Source organism: Oculina patagonica, chromosome 13, assembly GCF_052425735.1.
Source record: "Oculina patagonica isolate OP01 chromosome 13, crgOcupat, whole genome shotgun sequence".
Taxonomy (NCBI): Eukaryota; Metazoa; Cnidaria; class Anthozoa; order Scleractinia; family Oculinidae; genus Oculina; species Oculina patagonica.
Genome location: NC_135770.1, coordinates 16218759 through 16242494, shown reverse-complemented (window position 1 = coordinate 16242494; position 23736 = coordinate 16218759). Strand labels below are relative to the sequence as shown.

Below are 23736 nucleotides of genomic sequence, written 5' to 3'. Positions count from 1 at the left end.
CATTTCGTTCGTTTTGAAGCCAGTTTGTTGAGGAAGAAGGCAGGTTAAAGTGAAGGTAACGATGACAATAATTCTGGTACAAACAGACGCAATTTACAATTTATTTAGCTAACAATGACGGCAGTACATAGATGGAAAACAAGCGAAAATGATAGGATTCTTCATTTTAGTAATAATAATAATAATAATAATAATAGTAATAATAATAATAACAACTTTATTTAACCACGGTAAAAAGTTTAAAGCTAAAAGCTTGTGAGGCCGTGTACAAATTAAAATTTAAAAAAGACATATAAAAAGACATCCTAAAAATATTAAGAAGATAAAAAAATTCACTATTATAACAACAATTTAAAAATTCAATAAAATTTAAAAACATCATCGTTCAGTATGACAGTCTGCGTGGATAACACCTCGAAGTCAAATGGTCAATGTCAAATGGTAATTACATAAATCAGCCGGAGTCGGTTTGTTGATCTTTTACACTGTGGCACGCTCCAACCTTTTTGGGTGCTTCCGAGCCCAGCAAGTACCCAGTCTCCTCTCTTTCAGTTTGGTAGCGTCTGAGAATATTAATGGCACTTCGAACGGTTCGACTATGACAGCTATGAAGGCCATTGGGTAGAATTTTTCGTTGGAATTAACCTAGCATCACACAATTTGGTCCAAAATTAACCTGCGATCAGGTTTTTGCGGCGGGAATCTACAAATGGTGGACCTTCAACACAAAAGACCATATTGAATGTAAATAGTCGAAGTACAGAACTACAATTTCCATTTATTTCTTACATATTTTTTTCACTATGAGCGGACTTCCAAGGCTCGTGGGGGGGGGGGGGGGATTGCGGACGCACCCATCGCACCCCACTCCCTACGGGCCTGGAACTTCGGATTTAACAAAGTGTTGACCGTATGATTTAGTCTGGAAGCTGTCACGTCACCCAAGCGCATTACTGTGAAACCTTCGCTTGTAAAAGTATTGCTTAAAAGGACAAAATATCGCAATAAAGGAATGTTGCACCACAAAACATTCGATAAAATGTAAACCGAAAATATCTAGTAACGTGGATACTTCTAGCTTGTTTTAGACAATTACGTTCAACTGGCGACTCTTATCTTTCAGCGAAAACTACTATTCTCGATTTTCAATTCAAGCGGTCGCCAAAAGACGCGTTGATTCATTCCCTTATGTGATGTATGGGTTGCCTGTGACTTCCTTTGGAATTGCTTGTGTGCAGACCTGATTTGTCTTCTGTTCATAGTTAGTATGATTTGCTTCAGTGAAGAAAGAAGACGTCTGCACACAATATGTATGCTCCTAAAGCATAAAAATGTAGACTTCGGATTAAAATCTTTTAGAGTGTCTACTAAAACAATTAGACTACTCGCCCTAGTTTTCTATTCGCTTATTTTAAAACTCGGGCCCGTAGTCTAATTGTTAAATAAAAAGATAAATCTGCGCGCGCTTTTTCATCAGCCCGAAAAGCAATTATTACGCACACTGACGTCATCAAAGGGTTAATGAAAAAAGAGGGAAAAGACGAACGCAAAGATGTCTCGATTATTTCGTGAAATATCTTTTGAAAGAACGAACAGCAGTCGATTCGGAGTCCGCATTGTTCGTAAAACAAAGGTGAAAAAACTTGAAGCCGTCGATGAGAATGACTTTCTCGATCTGATGAGCTTGCCTGCTGGGGTCAGCGACAAAACAGAAAACAGTGGAAGCTTGGGCAAACGACGAAAAACAACGTTTAGAAGAAACAAAGTCGCGCCAGCACCACAAGAACCGCCGCGTACAGCAGTCAAGTACAGCATGGAGGAGACCTGCTATACTGAGTCAACAGAGGTCGTGGAGGAAGACGGTAATGTGACATTCAGGACTTCAGTCCAGAAGTGGGACACCAAGACAGGAAAGGAAATTAAACTGGGTAAAAATAATGAAACTGAAGAGTCTTCATCATCATTCGGCAAGAATCCGTCAGCATTTCTCAACGTTCTGACTTTACCCAACACAGACAATTATAACGTGTGCGCTGCCAACGGATCATCATTTGGCCTGTCCTTTGATGAAGACGATGTCCCCGGTTCCAGTAGCGTTCCCATCAAGGAGGAAGTAATCGTAAATTTGACAGATGGTAAAGCCTGGGAGGAGACCGTAAAACAAACTGAGAAGAAATCTACACTGTCAAGCTTCTTGTCAAAATTTAGGCGTGGGGGACCAAAAACCACCAAGGTCCGCAAGATTCGTATTTAAATGACTTGGCGAACTGCGCTGTTTTATTGATTTCTTTTTTTATTGATTTATCTTTATTTTTTGTTGTATTTCACCCGTTTTGATCAAGTTCCCTTTTCAAAACCCCTTTTTCAAAGAACCTTTTTTAAGAGCCTATTTCAAATAACCTTATAAAGACCCTTTTTAAAGCACCCTTTTGAAGACCCCCTTTCGAAAAACCCCATTTCAAAGACCCCCTTATAAATCCCTTTTCAAACCCCCTTTTTTAATCCCGCTTTCATTAACTCCCACTTCTTTCAAGCCCCTCGTTAAAACCCTCATTTCAAAGGAAGACCCTTCTTCAAATCCCCTATTTAATCACCCCTCGCCAATTCCCTTTTCAAAGTCCCTTTAATGCATCAGTCAATTGAAACCCCGGCCCCCCGACCCCCGGGACTTACCGGGGAATTTAACATTTACCAAGTGTTAAAACCCGGCTTATTTTCCCGCCCTAGGGGTCAAGACGTCTGTTAAAAGCCCCGCATAGCGGGAGCATCCGAATCGACTTTCAGGAAAAACCGGACACATATCTTGATTTCATTGCAGAAGTTGAAAAAACTATTTCTTTCATTTATTGTCCATATATAGTTATGAGGTAGGAAAGAAACCTGATGTAGTTTCTTTCCGCCAAAAACCTATTAAAAATCGTTTTTCTTGGTCAGAGAAACAAATTTGTCAAATTTCAAACCCGAAATTAGCCATTATGAACACACCTACCGGAAGACCCATAATATCGGGGTGTGGTTGCCCTACAGAACGTATTTCAGCTTTTGTTGACCATCTACTTCAGCCAATAGCACAGCGACAAGCTTCGTGCGACAGACTTTAATAACTTCATTGAGAAGATTACACTAAAACAGCCTAAAAAAGCCTTCCTTGTCTCATTAACACTGAATGCGAAGCATACGAAGAAATTCATCAAGGAAACCCTCCCGTACCTAACACGTTTGTAAGAGAGATGCTCAGTCAGTGTGATCTTTCAAGAAAGCTCGTTCCAATTAGGTGGAAAATATTATCTTTAACCGCATCAAACATCCATGGGCACGACAATCGACGCAGCTTCTGCTGTCATCTTCATGGCCAAAATAGAAAACGAAATACTCAGACAAGTAGCAATAAGCCTATCCTTTGGAAACGATTTATTGACGACGTCTTTTCAACTGATGTGGGACACAAGAAGAGACAAAATAGAAGAATTTCTTCTAAAGGTAAACAGCTTTCAACCTACGATATCATTCACTGCTAAAACCTCAGAAACAGAAACTACTTTCTTGGAGACGATAGTGTACAAAGGTGGCAGATTCCAAGTACAAGGAGTCTATTTTTATCGGTGCGAACACATTAAATACAAACCCAGGCGTCACGAAAGGCTTCATCAAGGGAGAAGCGTAAAGACTTCTTAGAACGGATTTCTCAGAACGAACATTTGAGAAAAACATTTAGTCCTTTATGTTATATCCCGGCTGCCGTCCCCGCTTCAGGTGATCGCGTTCTGTTAAATCACCGCTCCCCGGCCCCGGTCTACTGCCTTTTCGTTAAAACCACCGCCCACCGGGGCCAACGCGCCGTTAAAAGTGCGTTAAATCCCGGCATTGGACGCGTTAAATCCCCGCTAAGTCCCGGGGGTCGGGGGGCCGGGGTTTCAATTGACTGATGCATAAATTCTGTTAATTGAATTATCTTACTTTTCTTTTTTTGCTTGATCAACTGGGTTGAAATAAATTAAGAAAACTCGTGATGTTATTAAAGAAATAAAATTGTTTTTGATGGATTTTTTCTGTTTCTTTGGTGTTGTTAATGTTTCAAGAGTGCATGTTGGTGTTTTGAGGTTCTGTAGTTGGAACAAAGTCGATCAGTATACCGTTGAAGGCACATGGACCACGCAGTTAGAATTTGAGTGGTGGTGGTGGGAGAGGGGGAGGCTAAAACCCTATCGCGCAAGCGTGAGCCAACAAGGGGGTCCGGGGGCTGCTCCCTCTGGAGTAATTTTTAAAAGGACAAAATGTCGCAATAAAGAAACGTTGTTCCACAAAACATTAGACAAAACCTTACACCACAGAGCTAGAGGCGTGGGCAGGATTTTTTCTGAGGTACGCACAATTTTCCAAACCCACCCAAACATCTCAGTTCTCCCACATCGTTCCTGCACCGAAATTCCTTGATTACATTTGTTTTTATCATGGCTATGGCAAGGCTGTCAATGAATGAATGGATTGGCACCTAGGTCGAAAAGCGTTTTGGAACGCTAACCTAAGCGTTTCGATGTGAGAGCCGAAATGCCACTAAAATGTGTTTCATTCATTGCGTATCAGACTGGTCGGAAAATTGCGGCATGCAATTATATATGCTGCACTAGCGGGGAAGGGGGGGGGGGGTAGCGTAAATATGTACTCGTCAGGTCAAGTTTCACTGCCAATCATCAGCAACAAAAAATGTCCAGACTTATCTCTTTGATCCATACTTGTGACTGAAGACGCTTACCCAGGCTTTAAACATTAAACCTCGCGTCCGGCTCATTACTCTGATACGCGAACCAACGATATGAACACAAAACCTTTCTTAACTCATTGTACATACTTGAAAAGACGCAAAACAATGCTTTGAACATGAGACCTCACTTAAAGACGCGAAACAGCGCTTTGAAAACGAATGCAAGATGACTAACTTCTGCTATTGAACCACTCTCACTTCTCACCGTATAACGACCCGGCACCTTTAACTCGTAAACAGTACAGTATTATCTGGCTACCAGAGTACGGTTTTTCGTTTTGACTCAAACTGGAAATTGCTCATGAAAAGCCTCTGGCATCCAGGCCCAGCCCGGGCACCCAGGCTAGATGAAGTAGTGTAATATTACTTTTAGACAGAGTATTTAGCTGGTCACTGTAGAAATTAATGCTAGGCGGCCACTGGCAAATGAGCACATAAGGCAAGGTATCAGCCGAGTAACCCTTCATTCTACGTGAATAGCACTGGCTAAGTTAGTTTATTGCATATATCCGTGGCTTTGATCGGTGACGTCACTGGTGTCTTGGTTTAGTCTGTCAGACTACTCCCTGGGCGTGTCCCCTTGCCTTGTTCGCGCGCCTTAGAGCCTTTCATTTTCTCGTCTTGTTGACCTATTGAGTGGGAGGGGGGGGGGGGGGAGTCTTAACGTAAAGGCCATTACTGGAAATATGTCGTTCGCGTTTCAACTTTCAAGCAATGCAAAAACCCTATGCTCATCCCATAAATCTATGTTTGAGGGTGTTTTGAAAACTTTTGGGTGATTTTTTCAAAAAAAAAATTTGGAGCTCAACCGTCTGGTGGTGTTCCAAAACTAATTTTCTTTCTTCTACCCTTGACCCTTCACTTAAATTTACATTTAGTAACGTTTTTTGGTGGAAAACGTGGCTATGGCTATCATGGATATTGTGGGTATAAATCAAAGTCTCTTCGAGATACCGACTTTTTTTGCATGAAGTATGAGTCGAAGGTTTATCCTGTGCATTGTTCTTCGAACTTATCATTACGGTTGCTTTGTAGTTTAGTTTAACAATTTCCTATCTTCGCGGAGGAAATGCAGCCATATAATTTTGTCAAAAATGGCTCGTCCGCGCCGGGTATTTATACACATATTCCTCAACATTACACAAATAAACAGTGCAAATTTCACCGAGATCTGACAATTCTATACTTTAAAATTGCAAGGACCTTTCGAGGCAGTCGATCACGGCAGCGAAATTAGCAAATGAAACAGCAAAATATGCGTTCGACGCTTTGTTTTTGTGACGCCATATTTGAATTGTTATAGGTAGACCGCTGTTCAATGTGTTCAAGGCCGTATCGTTACGATTGCTCTCGAAAAAAATACGGATATTTCCGACTACTGTCGGAGAAAACATTGCGTAATCTAATCGATACACTCAAGCTGCGTTTTTTCTGACTCGTCCCCAGTCGTCTTCATATAGCACGCGGCAATCTCTCCCTCCGCTGTATATTTGCCGCGTGCTGTATGAAGACGACTGGGGACGAGTCAGGCGTTTTTTCGCTCCCCGCCCCCTTACCCGCCCCCCACCCTCTTGCTTCTTCTGTTTTGTGCTGGCGTCCAGGTCTCTTGCCGTTCTCACCGAGCGCTCATCGATCGAAAAACACGAAAAATAGAGGGCTGTGGACAGTCTATGCGAGGGTCGGATATCAAGACAGCTTCTTCGTGGGCTTCCAAGAAGGATTAAACAAAAGCCATATATACAGTGAATGCTATCGAATTATATTTGAAGATGAAATACGAAGGAATTTTGCTGTCTTTGACTGGAATTCCACTCGAACTGCGTAGATACGATCGCATGTTGTAAAGCCGATTCATGCAACATTAATGTCAACGCGAGGTCACGTCCCTAACGACCTAGGCTGATGACGAAATAGAATGGGCGCTTGTAGCGACCAAATTTGGCCTAAAAAAGAAGCCTTAAAAGAAGCCCCCATCTCTTGCATTTGTTTTAACTTCAATAATATCTTTGAAAAGAGCAAGTTTTTTGGTATGGTTTATTCTTGACGTTTGTAATTTTTAAACGATGTAAGTGCTAGTGGCTATTTATTCGTGTTTTAGTTACGCAATCCATTGTTTGTGCGACGCTTTTTATAGATCGCCTTTCAGTCACACGTGCGTTGAGATAAGAAAGCTGACATGTCACTTTTAACATTGTTATATAACGTTTGTAAATGTGACAAGTCACGTTTTTTCCACGAGATCGCGTGATCACCCACAGCGGAAAGTAATCCCTTGAGAAATTAAAATATTCCCTTGAGAAATTAAAAAAGTCCCTTGAGAGTAGACAAGAATGTTCCAAATTTTCCCTAACATAACTGCTATTCTCCTATTTTCGCTTGTAAACAAGCAAAAAAAGTCGCAAAAATAGCGAAGCGCGCGAGGTTTAAATACCCCACCCCCGAGGCTCAGAAAGCATCAGTGTATTCTGAGAGAAACAGAGGGAATCTAGGCGAAGTTTTCATTTAAAAAAAGTGTTTTAGGAACACCCGCTGTTTTACAAAGTGTTTCAGGAAAATCACCCGCCATTTCTGTGTGCGTCGTGACGTCACTCGCGCGCTTCGCTCTTTCATGGCGACAATATGTAATGGCTTACATCAAGTGCTGATCAAAGGACTCATCCAAGATGGCGGACGACTTCTAGCTACTGAAAGGAACAATCAACATGTACATGAAATAGAGCTGTATTTTCACCGTTGTTTTATCTTCTTTTCAGGTGCTGAATCTCGGATCATTATGCCAAAACGAAAGGTAAGAGAATGTTTCAGAAATATGCCTTCAGACAGCCCTTAGACACGAGCGGCGCGGAATAATTATAAGCTTAAACTGCTGCAGTAAAGTAAAGGGAGTAAAAACCCGCAAGTAAGAACCCGCATTTTCCCAAGTTAGCCTTGACAGGTTCTTACGTAAATGAGGTTATTGAGGCTATTAAAGAGTTTTTAGTGGCATTCGGCCTTTTCCTTTTATATACATTTTGTGATTATATCAATAATATTTTATAATTTTCAACATTGGTATTTACATTGCTACTGGAGTGATAAGGCTCCCAGGTGTCTCCAAAGAGGATCGAGAATGTCGACTTATCTTATTTCCCAAATTTAGTTACATTTTTAATTGATAAGTCGTATAGTGTGATCGTCCGGGTGAGAGTAGTTCTGAGAAGAACTGTTGTTGGTGACTGACGTTTCGACAGCCTGAGCACAAGTCATGATCATGAAAAGTTGTTGTCAGTCGATGATGTTATAAGTCTGGTCTGTTCATAGGAGACCCAAGCGTGAATGTAGGGACTGGTACTGAAAATTGAAACTAATCAAAAGCATATGTATTTTACTGAATAAAGTTTATTAAACATTGCCTGGTGTTATTTTTTGTCATTCTACCGAGTTTCAGCGAGATTTGAGCGATTTTAGGTTTTTAACCCTACAGCGTTATAATGAGTGACAAGGTAGGAGACTTTGACGAGTTTAACTTCAAAACACGCTTTGTAAACGACTCGAATTTTCACACGAAATGACATTCACTCGTATTGCTACTCACTCAACTCAAAGGTTAATGCCTCCAGATTCACTCCATGCAATCCAACTGAACACACTTCGCGATCTCACGGTGCAAAAGAATGGAAGAGATGAAATATCGAGCAAGAAAACGACGCCAAAAATGCGTGACGACCGAAAGTTGCCACAAATGCTGACGCCATTCGTGGCCGAGACTGAGTACGAGTTTCAAATGATACCTCACTCGGGGAGGGACAGGGATTTTATCGTACGACAAACTTTGTCTCGCCCCTCTACGGGTAAAGGCAGAATTGGTCATGACGTTAGCGCCAAATGGCGGGAAAGCGAAGCACTTTTGCTCCGGATAGAAAACAAATTTTCGGGGATGAATTTTTTTCATTATGGCCAGGTATGTATGATATTTAATTAATTAACACCATACTGATATTTAATTATCGCGTTGCTTTCCCGTAAAACTTTTAAGCAGTGATTTTTAATGTTAAATTGCCATGACAATCCATTAAAGCTTCATTTTTATCCTAAAATCAGTCGTACGATAAAATCCCTGTCCCTCCCCGAGTGAGGTATCATTTGAAACTCGTACTCAGTCTCGGCCGCGAATGGCGACAGCATTTGTGGCAACTTTCGGTCGTCACGCATTTTTGGCGTCGTTTTCTTGCTCGATATTTCATCTCTTCCATTCTTTTGCGCCGTGAGATCGCGAAGTGTGTTCAGTTGGATTGCATGGAGTGAATCTGGAGGCATTAACCTTTGAGTTGAGTGAGTAGCAATACGAGTGAATGTCATTTCGTGTGAAAATTTGAGTCGTTTACAAAGCGTGTTTTGAAGTTAAACTCGTCAAAGTCTCCTACCTTGTCACTTATTATAACGCTGTAGGGTTAAAAACCTAAAATCGCTCAAATCTCGCTGAAACTCGGTAGAATGACAAAAAATAACACCAGGCAATGTTTAATAAACTTTATTCAGTAAAATACATATGCTTTTGATTAGTTTCAATTTTCAGTACCAGTCCCTACATTCACGCTTGGGTCTCCTATGGTCTGTTGAATTTGAGTGGTCAGTTTATTAGCCGTGATGTTATTGGCTGTAAGACTCGTGTCAATATGTTTATGTAGTGAATAACTCGTTTGTAAGCCACCGGTAGTTGCTGACATCTGTTGATAGGCGTTTGTTTTAAGTTTGTGTTTATGCTTTTCAAAGTCAGTTGTTAAAAATAGTTCAGTGGAGTCCCTGTCAAATTTGGGGTTAGTAAGTCGATGGTGTTCAGAAATGTGATTGTTGAAATCACCATTTCTTCTCAATTGTTTGTGTTGAGGCAGTCTTGTGTTAAGGTTTCTACCAGTCTCCCCGATGAACGAGGCCTGCCAGTTGGAGCATTTAATCACTCCCTCTCTGTCGTTAGGTTCGTCCCTGTCTTGGTCAGTAAATGTCGTAATATCATACCGGTAGTTATTGGTTTTTGAGCTGAAAATTTTAGGCTAAAGAGTTTCTTAAAAAGAAGGCAGGTTCTTAAAACTAAGGTTCTTACTCGCGGGTTTTTACTGTATATTATAAATTTAAAGCTAACAACGTTCAACTATAGCCTGTTACAGCAAGGAGCCCAATAGGGTGACCTCTTTTAACTAAATTATTCACAAATATTCTTTCGTGAAGATTTTCCAATCAAAAGGCTAGGATAGCATCTTGGCAACAAACACAAACCGCAAGCCATCTGCTCTGTTTGTAAAAATGAGGCCTACTATTCAGTGACTGTTTTCCTTTGTTTAGCGATTACAAGTGAGCAATGATTTATCAGATGACTCAGATTTTGAGGTTGATGTAGTGGAGATTTCTGACAGTAATAGTGATGCAACAAGAAGCCCTTCACCCAGTAAAAGACCAAGTTATCCACTGAGAAATCAGAAAGTGCCAAAAGGTTTGTATGACAGTGGAGGAATGAAAGATTCATATTATTTATTTTTGTCAAACTTACAAGTTTAAATACAAAATAGTCTCCATAAATTAACATTTATTTTCTTCAAGTAGAGTATGTTTTTATTTTATTTTAGTGTTGGTCTAACACTAGGTGTGAACACTAGATAGAGCACCTGTCCATCACAGTGTACATGTAGCTTATAGAATTTGTTGACAGTTTGCTGGAATCTTTTTTTTTTTCTTGGGCAAGATAATTTTGGCTAGTATCAGATTTTACTAGGTTTTTTATAAGCACTTTATCTCTTTTGCTTGGGTCTTCTTTGTTGAAATGTGTCATTTCATGAATGTTCCTCCCCTTGTGTGCTAGCAACCTTAGGAGTTCAGCATGGGATATTTTGGGGTTTACTTTGGCTTGGGATTTTTTGGGGTTTTGCTTGAAGTCTGAGGGATTTTTTGGGTTTTTGCATTCACACCTCCCCATCACCATAAATCCTGATTACCTGTAAAAGAATATTCTACTTATCAAATCTTATTAAAAACTAGCCATGGTATATTGCAATTCCTGAGTTTTGATTGGTTTACAGGCCATGGTATACATGAGCTCATATACCACATCAACAAGAACCACTGGGAGTTGCATTTCTTTGGGTGTTTTTAATAAAAAAACTATTCCCCCTGCGCTTGTTGGAGTTAAAATAGTGAGATAGTGTATTCAAATTTTAAGAGCTCTGTTTTATTATTATTTCAGTCTCCTACTCTGGCCCTGTAGAAGACTAGTACCGGCAATATTATTTTAGTCGAAAAAAACCCTGCCTATTTTCATGTCTGACATACTAGCCTTGTAATTTAAGTTGTTTTTTCTACTCTTTAAGTGGTGTGTAGTACATGCATCAAATGGCCCTCTGCATTTTCAGTTTGTGTTAATATTCTCCTTCCCAGTAATAGTAAAATATATTATATAGCAAAAGAACCTCAATACAGGGAAACCTTTAAGTGAACATTTTTTCTGTTCCTTTGGCTCAGATAACAATTTGTTATATTGAGGTTCACTGATGGCCGTATATAAAACAGTTAATGATCGTCATCTAAGCTAAGTAATTTTCTTGTGTGAATTAATTGTAAGTTGTGTACTTAATATTACAAAAAACTGTAATTAATTTTTATTTTGAAAGCAAAAAGAAGATCCACCAGACTTAATTCAAGAAGCACTTCAGATGATAACCAACAAGATTGTATCATTTGTCATGGTTTTGAGGATGAACAGGAGCTCTTAGAATGTTCAAATTGTAAAACTGCTGGTAAGACTACATGTATCAAACTGACATGTGACTGTATCTGTTGGCCTACAAATTGTTATTCCTTTTGTTTTACTGTAAAAATTGTAACTACGGCCAGTTAGTGAGAATTGATTTCTCAAATAAACATTCATTCAACAAGTAGCCACAGTACAACATTATTGTCACACCATAACATGTACTGTTCTATGGTTAAGTTTTCACAGGGTATTATTCATACTTAAACGATTTTAATGTGGTTGTTGTTAGGGCACAGATCATGTTGGAACATATCCAGTACTGTCTGTCCCAGGTTAGACAGTTCTTTGTGGCAATGCAAAGAGTGCAAAACTTGTTATGTATGCAATGCAGCTGAAAGTGAGGTAAGCTCTTACTTTAGCGTTTGTATTATTAAAATAAAACATGCCATCAACTGGATCAATTAACGGTCTATTAATGATCAGAAAGGTTTTTGCTGTAGTTTAAAAAATTAACACTTATATCTTGTACCTCCTATGTTCAATGGAATCCTGATGTTTCCAATTGATTCATTGTCTGTCCAAAATCAGGTCTAACACTAACTAACAATGCAAATTAAAAATACCCTAAAATTCCCGTTATAAGCCCTGGGCTTAAACAACTTCGTAAGGGGTTTTGGGTGGGCTTATAAACCGAGGGGCTTATATCCGGGAGGGCTTATAAGCAGAATAAACAAAACATTTTGAAACATTTTTAAGTTAAAAACGCATAATAAAGCACCATTCAGCCCTGTTCAGTACTGTCATCGGACCAGGGTTCATATGCATCTTGAAAACCCTTGAAAACCCTTGGGTAAATTTCATGAAAAAAGTCCTTGGAATTTCCAAGAACGGTCTTGGAAAGTCCTTGAAAAGTCCTTGAATTTTTGACCTGAAAAAGTGTACGAACCCTGTCTGGCAGAGGGGGGCTTATATCCGGGAGGGTTTATAATCGGATATATTTTTGTTGTTGTTTCCAGATAGATGGGCCTATAACCGGGGTCTTATAAGCGTGAGGGCTTGTAACCGGAATTTTACGGCATAAAGGCTAAACACATGGTAATAACTGAACAGGGGGTCCCGTTTCAGTTGAGAATACATGATATAACAAAGTGCTTAGCTAGGTACTGGGAAAATGTATATGCTGACAGGGATTCAGTATTTATAAATGAAACCTTATAACAACAAACTTGTGGAAAAATTGCCAAAATCTTTATTAAACACCTAACCACTTATATATCCCCCACCCTGGGCAAGGAGCTATTAGAATCAGTACTGTTGTGGTTACTACACCTCTTGTATTTTGACAGCTGAAGGTGTGTGAAAGCTGTGACAAGGGATTCCACTCATTATGTGTTCCTCCTCAACAAGTTGGAATGCAAGGCACCGCAATGTGTCCTGACTGTGTATCAGTAAACAGTTCTAGTGTTGGAAAGAAAAAACGAGGTCGACCAAGGAAGATCCAGCCATCATTAGAAATATCTCAAACTGACTATGAATCAGAAAGTTCACAATCAACATTACCCAAGACTGATGTCAAAGAAAAACAGCATGCAAAAAGACTGAAGAAGTGTCCCACTTTGGGCTGTGATGGGCAAGGTCACATGACAGGCAAATTTGAAATGCATCATACTATTTCTGGTTGTCCAAAATATCATAACATGACACCAAAAGAGTGCAAGGTTTGTATTAAATATCAAATAAAGTAGTCAGTCCTGGAAACATTAATGGTTAATCTCTTTACTTTTGGTTTTAAAGGTGTTTTTTATAACTACTTTGTAACTCTCTAAGAAAATTTCATTCTGGTCAAATTATATTACTGAGAAAGAGGGTGGTAAAGAGGGGGGGGGGGAGGGTATTGATCATATTTCAGGAAAAATAAATTGGCCCTTTCACAATTCATGAATGTTAATAATAACATTTTACGCTGAAGTCACGATAAAAAAAGGGTTTTTCTGACATAAGTAGCATACCGTTACATTTTGAAAAGTTACATCAAAAGCAAAGCCTTGTTTGAGGTTTTCACTATATGTCCGCCTCGCGTTCTGGGTGCTTCAAAAAGGAAACCAAGCTCTGCCTTCTATGTATGATGAACAGCACCATCTTCCTCCACTATAAAATCAGGATCGCTTTCGGATGAGTAGTTATCGTACATGTATTTGGATTGCTGATTGCCTCCTGTGTCCCTCAATGTAGACGCGCCATCTCTTCCCTCATCCTATGATAATCAGGTTGTTCTTCGAATTCTAACCGTTCTCCTTGATGGGTAGCGGTCTGATACATATTTAGAGGAAGAGTTCCAGCTTTATACTTGGTGGTTTCTTATTGGACGGTGCATTATCTTAAGCACCATGTGTGTGCCCAGTTCCTCATCATATCTTGCTCTGCTGAATTCATGAAAGGGAGGCTTTGTTGCGACATTCTCAGAAAATCTTGAAGATGAATTTGTAATGAGGGCACAGGATAATAAGATGTCGTGTGTGTAAAGTAAAAAGCTGACCACTTTGTCATTTGTTTTGCTGATTCGAGAGCGGTGCTCCCAAAATCCACTCTCCTGTCACATCACGCAATATTATTTTTGTTTTCATTACATAATGACAGATGTCGAAAATAACAAAAAACCTTATATAAATCACGGTTCACGGCGAAATAAACATCTATTTTTCATTTCACGAAAAATAAGTTTAGAAAATCACGGTTCACGGCTACTATAGAAATCACTATTCACGAGAAAAAAAGCCATTTCACGGCGGAAAAAAGGGGCAGATCACGGATCACAAAAATTCCCTTTTATTACCCTCAGTGAAAGGGTTAATGTGAATTTTGGAGTCCTGGAGAAATCAATCTGAGTCCTGGAAAAGTCCTGGGAACTTCTTTGTGAAAAGGTTACAAACCCTGCTTTGCTTTATTTATGTGTGTACATTAATTTGTTTGAGGAGGCTTACAACAGGTTCCAGCACTTACCAGCTCTCATACTTTTATGGGTCAGTGCTACAAACATTTATCAGTTACTGCTACAAATATGGTATCAAACAAAATGCCTAATCATTGATGAACAAATTGTGGTAATTTTCATTAATAGCCGAGGAAATCATAACCTGTTAACAACCTTAATTTTAGCTTACCGGTATTTTGCTTATAACTCATTCCCGCAGTGCTACAAACATTTATCAGTTACTGCTACAAATATGGTATCAAACAAAATGCCTAATCATTGATAAACAAATTGTGGTAATTTTCATTGGTAGCCGAGGAAATCATAACCTGTTATCAACCTTAATTTTAGCTTACCGGTATTTTGCTTATAACTCATTCCCGCATATTTTATTATTGAATAATGTTCGACTTATGAGATTGTTTGTTGTTTTTTATTTTGCCAACAGGAGAAGGCAAAGGAAAAAGAAAAGGAGCTGGTAGTCACTCCCAAGCAAGCAAAGGTTAAAGCAAGCATTTCACCTGGCATGGATGAGCTACCCAAGAAGACATTGAGAAACAAAGTCAGTTGATTAAAAGTGTGAACTACATGTTAAGTGTACATGATTGTAAAGATTATAACACAGCTAACACATTTCTTGGCTTAGTGTATTCCTATTCTAAAAATGTACACAACAGTCTACTCTCTCTAAAACACACCGTCTTGACCAGCTCCAAGTTTCCATCTTAGAGAGGTGTCCGTCTTATAGGGAGCTAAGTTACAGTAAACATTTTAATGACTAAAAAACGGTAGAGACGGGACCACACTTGTAAGGTGTCCATATTACAGAGGTGTCAATCTTGTAGAGGTGTCTGTTAAAAGAGGGTTGACTGTGTACATTATACAGGTTCTGGAAATGACAATAATTAGAAACCATTACTCTCCATTCTTTAAACAAAGCTGTAAATGCACATCGTGACATCCCAACAATACCAAATTTAACAGAATTTGCAAAGAAGTTACCGTAATGATAATGTGATACAAAAGCTTTAGTGAAACCTGATTGGAACAAGATTCTTCATTTACGATTAATACCTTTCTAGCCACCTCGCACTAATCAATTTCGCTGCTGTGTGGTTGCAGGTTCAGCTGTCCTTTATGCCAGAAAAGATACGTGCAGCTGTAACAAGCAAGGAGATTACGCCAGAGGAGCACACTGTACAGAAAAGCAATGACAAAAAGATCAGCATGTTATCAAGTGAATGTTTCCAGAACACTCCAGGACAGCCTTGTGAATCAGATAGAAGTAGTACTGCAGTTATTGAACAACTTGATGAAGAGGCTCTCAAAGAAATAGCATCAGATGCTGATTTTTCATTGTTTAAAGAGGCTTGGACAAAATCCATACAGGCTAATGAAGAGGTACGTACAATGATATTATTTCTAAGCTAATAATTTTAATGTAGAATTAAAAGAAATTAAAACTGGAGGTGGTGTCTTATTCTGGGGGAAGTACAAATTAAACAATCATGTACAAAAGCAGGGGTGTATAAGTTGCAACAAATTCAGAATTTCATTCTTATAGACTATGAGCAACACCTTTTTTCTTAGTCCATAGAACATGGAGCCAATTATGCAAAAAAAGAGCTAGTGGCTTACAAGTGCTTCACTCTGATGGGCTAAGAAAAAAAGCGGGTGTGCTCATGGTCTATATATTATACATGGTGTGTTGTACATATGATAAATTAAGTTCTGTATTTGTAGGAACTTTTACCATTAAATGGTAGATCTGGAAGCCGCTCTATTGAGTTTGGTTCGTTTGAGATAGATACTTGGTACTCTTCGCCTTATCCTGAGGAATTCCAGAGACTACGCAAAATATACTTATGCGAATTCTGCCTCAAGTACATGAAAAGCCAAACTGTTCTTAGAAGGCATGTGGTAAGTATCACCAACAGTCTTCTTTCTGCTTGCTGGTAATGGCAACTGTAGTTAAAGCAAAAAAAAACATGAATTTCATATGGAAATCATTTGATATACATTGGATCTCCATACAAATACTGTGATTTTACAAACAATCATGTTTATCTTACAGGTCAAATTTAAATTCAGGTCAATTTTTTTTAATCAAGGTACCTTGGTTAAATAATTTTTCAGGGTTATTAGGGATTGGATTGGATTCATATCTTTTAAAAAAATAGTGGTTCACCCAATATTAATTTTCCTATGTGGCAAAGGAATATAGCTATGCATAACTTTGTATTGATGTACATAATGTACAGTATAAGAGAAATGTTTATCATTTAAAGCTTATTTGTTTAGGCTAAATGCAACAGCAGATATCCACCAGGAGAAGAAATATACCGAAAGAATGGCCTCTCTATATTTGAAGTGGATGGAAAAAACCACAAGGTCAGTCATTATTTTGTTCTGAACTCACAAACATGCTGAATGTTTTGTACCCGTTAGGTGAGGCCTTCCAAGGGGGTTTCTGATGTCACTTTGTCACTCATTTCCAACCCAGCTGTCACCTGCTGTCGCAAATACACACCCTTTCAGTGCTAGTTTCTGTCGGCTGTCAATGCTCTGGAACAAGATTGTCGCTACATTTTTAGTTATTTTGGAGCAATGTAGTCTGTCACCACTATCATGTTAAATGTACACACATTGCAATCGTACTAACACTAATAACATGATTTGGGACTCAGGTTTACTGCCAAAACTTGTGTTTATTGGCCAAGTTATTTCTTGATCACAAGACTCTGTACTACGATGTGGAACCCTTCCTGTTTTATGTTATGACGGTAGCAGACTCTACAGGGTGTCACATGATTGGCTACTTTTCAAAGGTGAGACATAACATTGTTCCCTGTAAAATACTATTGCCCAACTGATTTTGGTATTATGTTCCTTTTGTAAAAACTTTGTCGTGTTCAAAACATGATAAAGCTTATCCAGGATAAGCATTCATGAATGTCAAGCTATTGAAACTGGGAAAGGCTCCTGCCTGATGGGCCACTAGGCTCAAATGCAGACTTTACCTACCTTACTTACCTATGCAAGATAAATTAGAACACTGTTCAACATTTAATCCTGGATTAATGTTAATTAACTCTGAATTCAAACAACTAAAAAAAACTGTTAACATTGCAATATTAATACCTGGGGGGCAGGGGAGGGAGAGAGGGGGGGGGGGGAGGAGGAAAGGATTTGTGGAACACAAATTCGTTTTGAAAAGAAGTGTTTAACTACATGTATTTACCAGCAGGCTATTTCATAGTTGAGGGCACATTGCAAAAAACCCATACCTTTTTTAGCTTCATATTTCCATAATACTGTGCTGGTAATGTGCAGCGAAGGAAAATATTGAATCATGTACAGTGATACATGCAGCCTCAGTTTTGCTAAATATATAATATTGACTTAATATTTACTTACTGTTTTTGGTTTATCAACTTGAAGGAAAAGAAGTCTTTTTTGAATTACAATGTCTCATGTATACTTACCTTGCCAATGTACATGAAACAAGGATATGGAAAAATGCTAATTGACTTCAGTAAGTCATTGTTTTTTTACAATTTATTAATATTTATAAGTTGCTTCTAATTAACACACCCATTAAAACCAAATGTTGGAATACAGGGGTAACCTTGTGGATTTTTATACGTCCTGCTTTACAGTCAACTCTTTCTTAACGAACACCTCTATAAGGGGGACAATTCAATCTTAGACGGACACCTGGTGTTGGTCCTGTCACTGCTGTTTTTCAGTCATTTTACTGTTACTGAACAGTGGACAGTTAGGATGTGTCATGATGGTGTTTGTTTTAGAGAGAATCAACTGTGTTACATCACTCATGCTATTAAGATGTGTTGAGTCATCACCATCACTGTTATCAGTGCTAATAATTTTCCAGTGTTATATGGGCCAGTCACACTGGGCCTAGGAGAAAATCAGTCAACTCTGCAAATAGTTTGGAACTTTCTGCCTTACTGCAACCTGGGGCCCAAAACGGCGACCACCATGTGATTGTATTAAGTTACTTTAGTTGGTCATGAGCTCACCAATTTGCATGAAAAAGGGGTCGAATGCCAAAAAAGCAACAATTTATTTAATCATTAATAAGCTTCTCTAATAAATTTGTGTTGTGTTGGTGTTCATTAGGTTATCTTCTATCAAAAGTGGAAGGAAAAGTTGGGTCACCTGAAAAACCTCTATCAGATCTAGGACTTATTAGTTATCGCAGTTATTGGAAAAGCATTTTGCTAAAATATCTCAAGAATTTTGGATTTGACAGGATCTCCATTAAAGGTGAGCAGTCAATTTTGCATTTATGTTCCAGTGTTACACTCCTACAAAAACTGTGCACTTATTAACCTTTGATATATTTGAAGAGGATCCATATGGTCAAAACAGATTGCGATGAATCCAATTTTGCATACTGTGACTTAAAAACATAAAATGCTTGGTAGTAGATTTTGCAACATGCCAGAGGTACATGTAATATCAGTATGTAGCATCAGTGAAAACAATGCAGTTCATTGGTCAATTGTTAGAAGTGTTTTTGAACAGATGTCAATGATATAAAATAATAAGAATGACACTTAATGCCAATAAATAATTGGAAGTTACATTGGCTCCAAGGTTATAACTCACATGTAGAGTATCAGGTTGAAAAAAGTAAGTGACTGTATGGATAATTCCATTACGTGAAGTGATGCAAAATGAATTGCGATATGTCAGTAACTGTTACCCATTTGTTTTGAAAGCTTGTTTTGGGCCAAGAAAGGCATTGTGAGTGAAAAGTGCCTTTTCCAAGAGTACCCTGGCCTAACAGACCACTACATGTAGTCAGGCTTTCAGCCAGGATTTAACATATGGCTGTGGGAGTCCAAATTTTTTTTGCCTGACTCTGTCCCCATAGGAGGGCCTGATCATGAGAAGAATGCAAGGTGTTTTACTGCAGTTATGAGTGCAAAGGTATCGATTAAAGATTTCCAAATTTGCTAAAAAATACCTCTGTATACAGTTATTCATAATTTTTATTTATTTTCTCTGAAAAGTGGCCGTCCATAGGACTCCTGGACTCCCACCTGGCTAAAAGCCTGCATGTAGTCCATAAGGCCGTTATAAATCAAACACTTTTCATGTGACAAGACCTGTATTGGCTCAGGTTTATGATTTAGTATGCAAAGCTTGGAAAACTGGAAAATAGTTCAATTGAATTTACACTCATGCTGTTTTACTTCTCTCATTATTCCCAGATATCAGCCAGGAAACAGCACTCCATCCAAGTGACATTATTAGCACTCTACAGTATTTGGGTATTCTAAAGTACTGGAAAGGAAAGCATGTCATTCTTAGAGCTACAGTGAGTGTCACTCTGTGCAGTCATTTATAACAATGTCGAAGGTGGAAAGGAAAATGAACTTAGTGACCCATCAGGCCGGGTGGAGCTTGGTCTCTTGAGATGTTCATAATTTTCAACAGTGTTTCATTGCATTTTCAAACACCTTAAATCTCGTCATAAATACTCTGCAGCATATTGTAGTTTCGTCCGTCTTCTTAGTGTCTGAAAATGCGACGAAACAGTGTCTCTTATGTTAGATATATTACTACAATACACCCTGTACTTACAGTAGCCCTTAGATTCCAAGTCTTAGGTTTTACTATGCTGAGATGTATCATTTTTAAGCGATGAAGTCTAAGTGATGATGCCATCACTTTATGCAGGCAGCGGATCGACAGGATCTTTTTTCTGTTGTCTGTTGCCTGTTTAGCGTGATTGAGCAAAAATCAAGTTTAACTTTACAAGAAATGACTGGGTAGAACAAAAAAAGCAAAAATAATCCAGTGCTCTCAGAATTGAACACTACAATGTATGGAATGCTGAATGTATCTCTATTTCAGTTGACAAATGTTTGTCAGTCAAAAGTAGCTTGTTCTTTTATCCTCTTATAATGTCCTTCTAAGTAGAATTTGTTACACAGTATGCCTAACACATGTTTACTGATTTTAGGATCTGTTTGATGATTATGAGAAGAAGGCTTCATCCAGGCCTGCCAGCTACCAGGAAATTGATCCTACGTGTCTTTCTTGGGTCCCAAGAACTATTCAAGATGATAAAACGTGACAAGACAGGCCTAAGATTTCACAGTACCACAAAACCGTGCCGAAACACAAATGTTTGAAGTGTTGGTTACAAAACTGTTCTTATTGACATTTGTTCGGACCTCTGATGGGGTTCAGGTGTGTCACTCCCATAGAAAGGCAAGTCCTAGACCGTTTTGCTGCAAATAAGATACGATCCTTTAAATGAACTCCCTGCTTGACTCTTTAATCCCCTGATGTTTTAAGATATTAATGCCGTCATCACTGATAACAACGAAAGAGTACAGATAAAAGTCGCTAGATGTGGTAAAGCATGATTAATGACATCTTTAGGTCTGAGAGGGTACAGATCTTAAAAGAACTGGTCTTAAAATTAGGCAAGGCTTTGAGAACAGTCCTAAAGGAAACCCTGCATCCTCAGATGTTTGTCACATTTATACAATAACCTTAGCTTTGATGTAGAAAACACGAGTAAGTGAAAGGTTAGAGATTGTGTCATTAACAGCTTGTAACCTGGCACTTACAACGCAGAGGATACAAATAACAAACATCCCCATCTTTTGAACACTGTAGTGTATTTTTTTTTTACTGGCTTCTTTATTCAGAACATACCCACTTGAAAATATGGCAACATCAGTTTTATAAGACACATCTTTAACACAAACTGTAACTGATTATCAGATAACTTCTCTTTCAAAGGATTTACATGTATATCGCAATATTTTACGTCATTTTTTGACATACAAAACTACATTAAAACTGAAGGGAACCTCGTAATGATGTTTTCTAAGGTATAAATCACCAAAGTTATAAGAATAAATGCTAAATAAACAACGATGCTCACGACTAACGAAGATTATGAAACTTGAAAGATGCACCTTAGATAACCAGTGAGCCAACAAAGTTTTCATTGGTTTTCTAGCCTCCCACGCAGTCGTTTTTAGATGCGATAGAACTGTCAATTATTTGAGTTATCCTCCTAGATTTTCTTTTTATTGTTACTTTTCGTGCGGATGTGTTATCCCTTACAGCTGTATAATTTACAGTATTTTCATGTGTGCTATTTATGTTAGACCTCCACCTTAATAACCTCTGCTTTATACTTAGCATTCCCCCATAAATGTGTGCGAAAGAAATAGGCCTCTGGGGGAGGGTTGTAATAGAGCTTTTATGGTATATAATGGTTAAGGTTGTGTAGTACATTTAAGCCAGCTCTGCCCATAGTTCTTTGGCCAACTTTATATGCCCATTTTAAAATGAAATAAATTGCGCCAGATGTAAATACCTTCCAGGCTTTGTGCTAAATGATGCTACTAAATAAAAGTGTTTAATTTTACATGTGAGTGATACCAGTCAATCCTAAGCGATAACTGCTTTCATTGGATTTCACAAGTCTATAAAAGTAGCACTACATAGATCGTTCATTAAACAAAGACAAAAACAATAGTGCTAATAACTGTTGTCTTTTTGTTTGTAAAGAGCAATATACACGCGACGAGAAAAGATTACAAGAATCGTTGCTTTGTTTTCTGATTTGCTGCTGTTTAGATTATCGATATAAAAGACTTTTCTCTTTTCCACTATACAACTTTGGAAGGAAAATTTTTGCTTTGCTGAGCGACTTTTTAAGGAATAAACAGTAATTTATCGTCTAGACACATTCCATCACGAATACATTGATATTTCTCCCCATAAAATAAAATCGTATGTTATTTTATCATGTTATGAAGTTCCCTTACTAAAATCATAAATTTCACAAAATATTTCTATCTACTAATTTTTGAAAATAAACCAGATGGGGGTAGGGCATCAATACATGATGTCAACCTCTAAAATTATTATATTTCATCATCCTATTTATTTTTAAACTATGACGTCGTCATCCTCCATAAACGGTCACCCATGAACGCCCCTACGCCCTTGAAATTACGCCCCTGCATCCGATGATGTCATCCTCCGGAAAGGGAAATTACCTCATGGTCGTGACGTCATGAGCGCCCCTTACGCATGCTATACTGGCGCAGTATCCCTATCTTTATCCTACTCCCGCGTTTTGCCTACAATAACATCAACATTTGTCCAATAATCACGACTCTTCTATTTAGAAGCCAACATTTGCGAACAACGTGTTTTTTTTTTTTTTAAAGTTACTTGGAAGAAACAACCGTTATTGTCTGTTATGACGTCACTAACACATCGAGAACTGCTAGCAACTACAATGGATGCTGTTGCCTATATCAGTTCCGTCGTTCCGTGCCCGGTTCTCGAGGACATCGCGCTCTGCGTGTTGGACACACGAGTATAAATCACGAGTACGACGCGCGAAAAAAACGTCTCAGAAAAACGTCCCCATTCATTCATTTACAGCCTTGCCATAGCCACAATAAAAGCAAAGGTAATCAAGGAATGTGCAGAAAACGATGTGGAAAAGCTGAGGTGTTAGGGTAGATTTGGAAAATTGTGCATACCTCGGAAAAAATTCCTGGCTACGCCCCGGTCTGTGGTGTAAGGTGTAAAGAGTCAGTGAGTAGTTTTATCGAATGTTTTGTAGATCAACTTTTTTATTTCTGTAGAAATAAAGCATGATAAATTTTGCATTAACTGAAAAACTCGGGGAAAAAATTCCGGCTGAACGTTTATTTTTTTAATTTTGAATGTACTTTTCGGTATTTAAGAGAAATTAAAATCCAACGTTTCCCGGGGAAGCAGCCCCCGAACCTCCTAGTTGGTTCACGTCTCTGCAATAGGGTTTAAGCCTCCCCCCCCCCTCCCCCACCACCACCACTCAAATTCTAACTGCGTGGTCCCTGTGCTTTCAACGGTATACTGATCGACTTTGTTCCAATTACAGAACCTCAAAACATACAACATTCTTGAACATTAACAACACCAAAGAAACAAAGAAAATCCATCAAAAACAATTTTATTTCTTTAATAACATCACGAGTTTTCTTAATTCATTTCAACCCAGTTGATCAAGCAACAAAAAAACGTAAGTAAGTAAAGGAACAAATTCAAAGGGACTTTGAAAAGGGGATTGAAGAGGGGTGATAAAAAGGGGATTTGAAAAAGGGTCTACATTTGGAATGGGGGTTTTAACGGGGTTTTTGAAAATGGGGCTTGAAAGAAGTGAGAACTAACATGATTAATGAAAGCGGGATTAAAAAAGGGGATTTAAACGGGGGTCTTTGA

At 38.5% G+C, this 23736-nt stretch overlaps 2 protein-coding genes across 2 annotated transcripts in view; one reads left to right on the top strand and one right to left on the bottom strand.

The window, feature by feature from the left end:
- LOC144634636 (protein NDRG3-like) overlaps positions 1 to 23736 on the bottom strand; it is a 139426-nt gene that overhangs the window by 107856 nt on the left and 7834 nt on the right. The window lies entirely within an intron of this gene.
- Positions 7416 to 21880, top strand: LOC144634561 (histone acetyltransferase KAT7-like). Its single transcript, XM_078493558.1, has 14 exons — positions 7416 to 7550; positions 10082 to 10229; positions 11401 to 11526; positions 11773 to 11885; positions 12830 to 13201; positions 14903 to 15016; positions 15577 to 15855; positions 16198 to 16374; positions 16756 to 16845; positions 17142 to 17282; positions 17896 to 17989; positions 18598 to 18744; positions 19698 to 19804; positions 20453 to 21880. The coding sequence occupies exons 1-14, from the start codon at positions 7536 to 7538 to the stop codon at positions 20564 to 20566; spliced, it is 2037 nt and encodes a 678-aa protein (XP_078349684.1). The 5' UTR covers positions 7416 to 7535; the 3' UTR covers positions 20567 to 21880.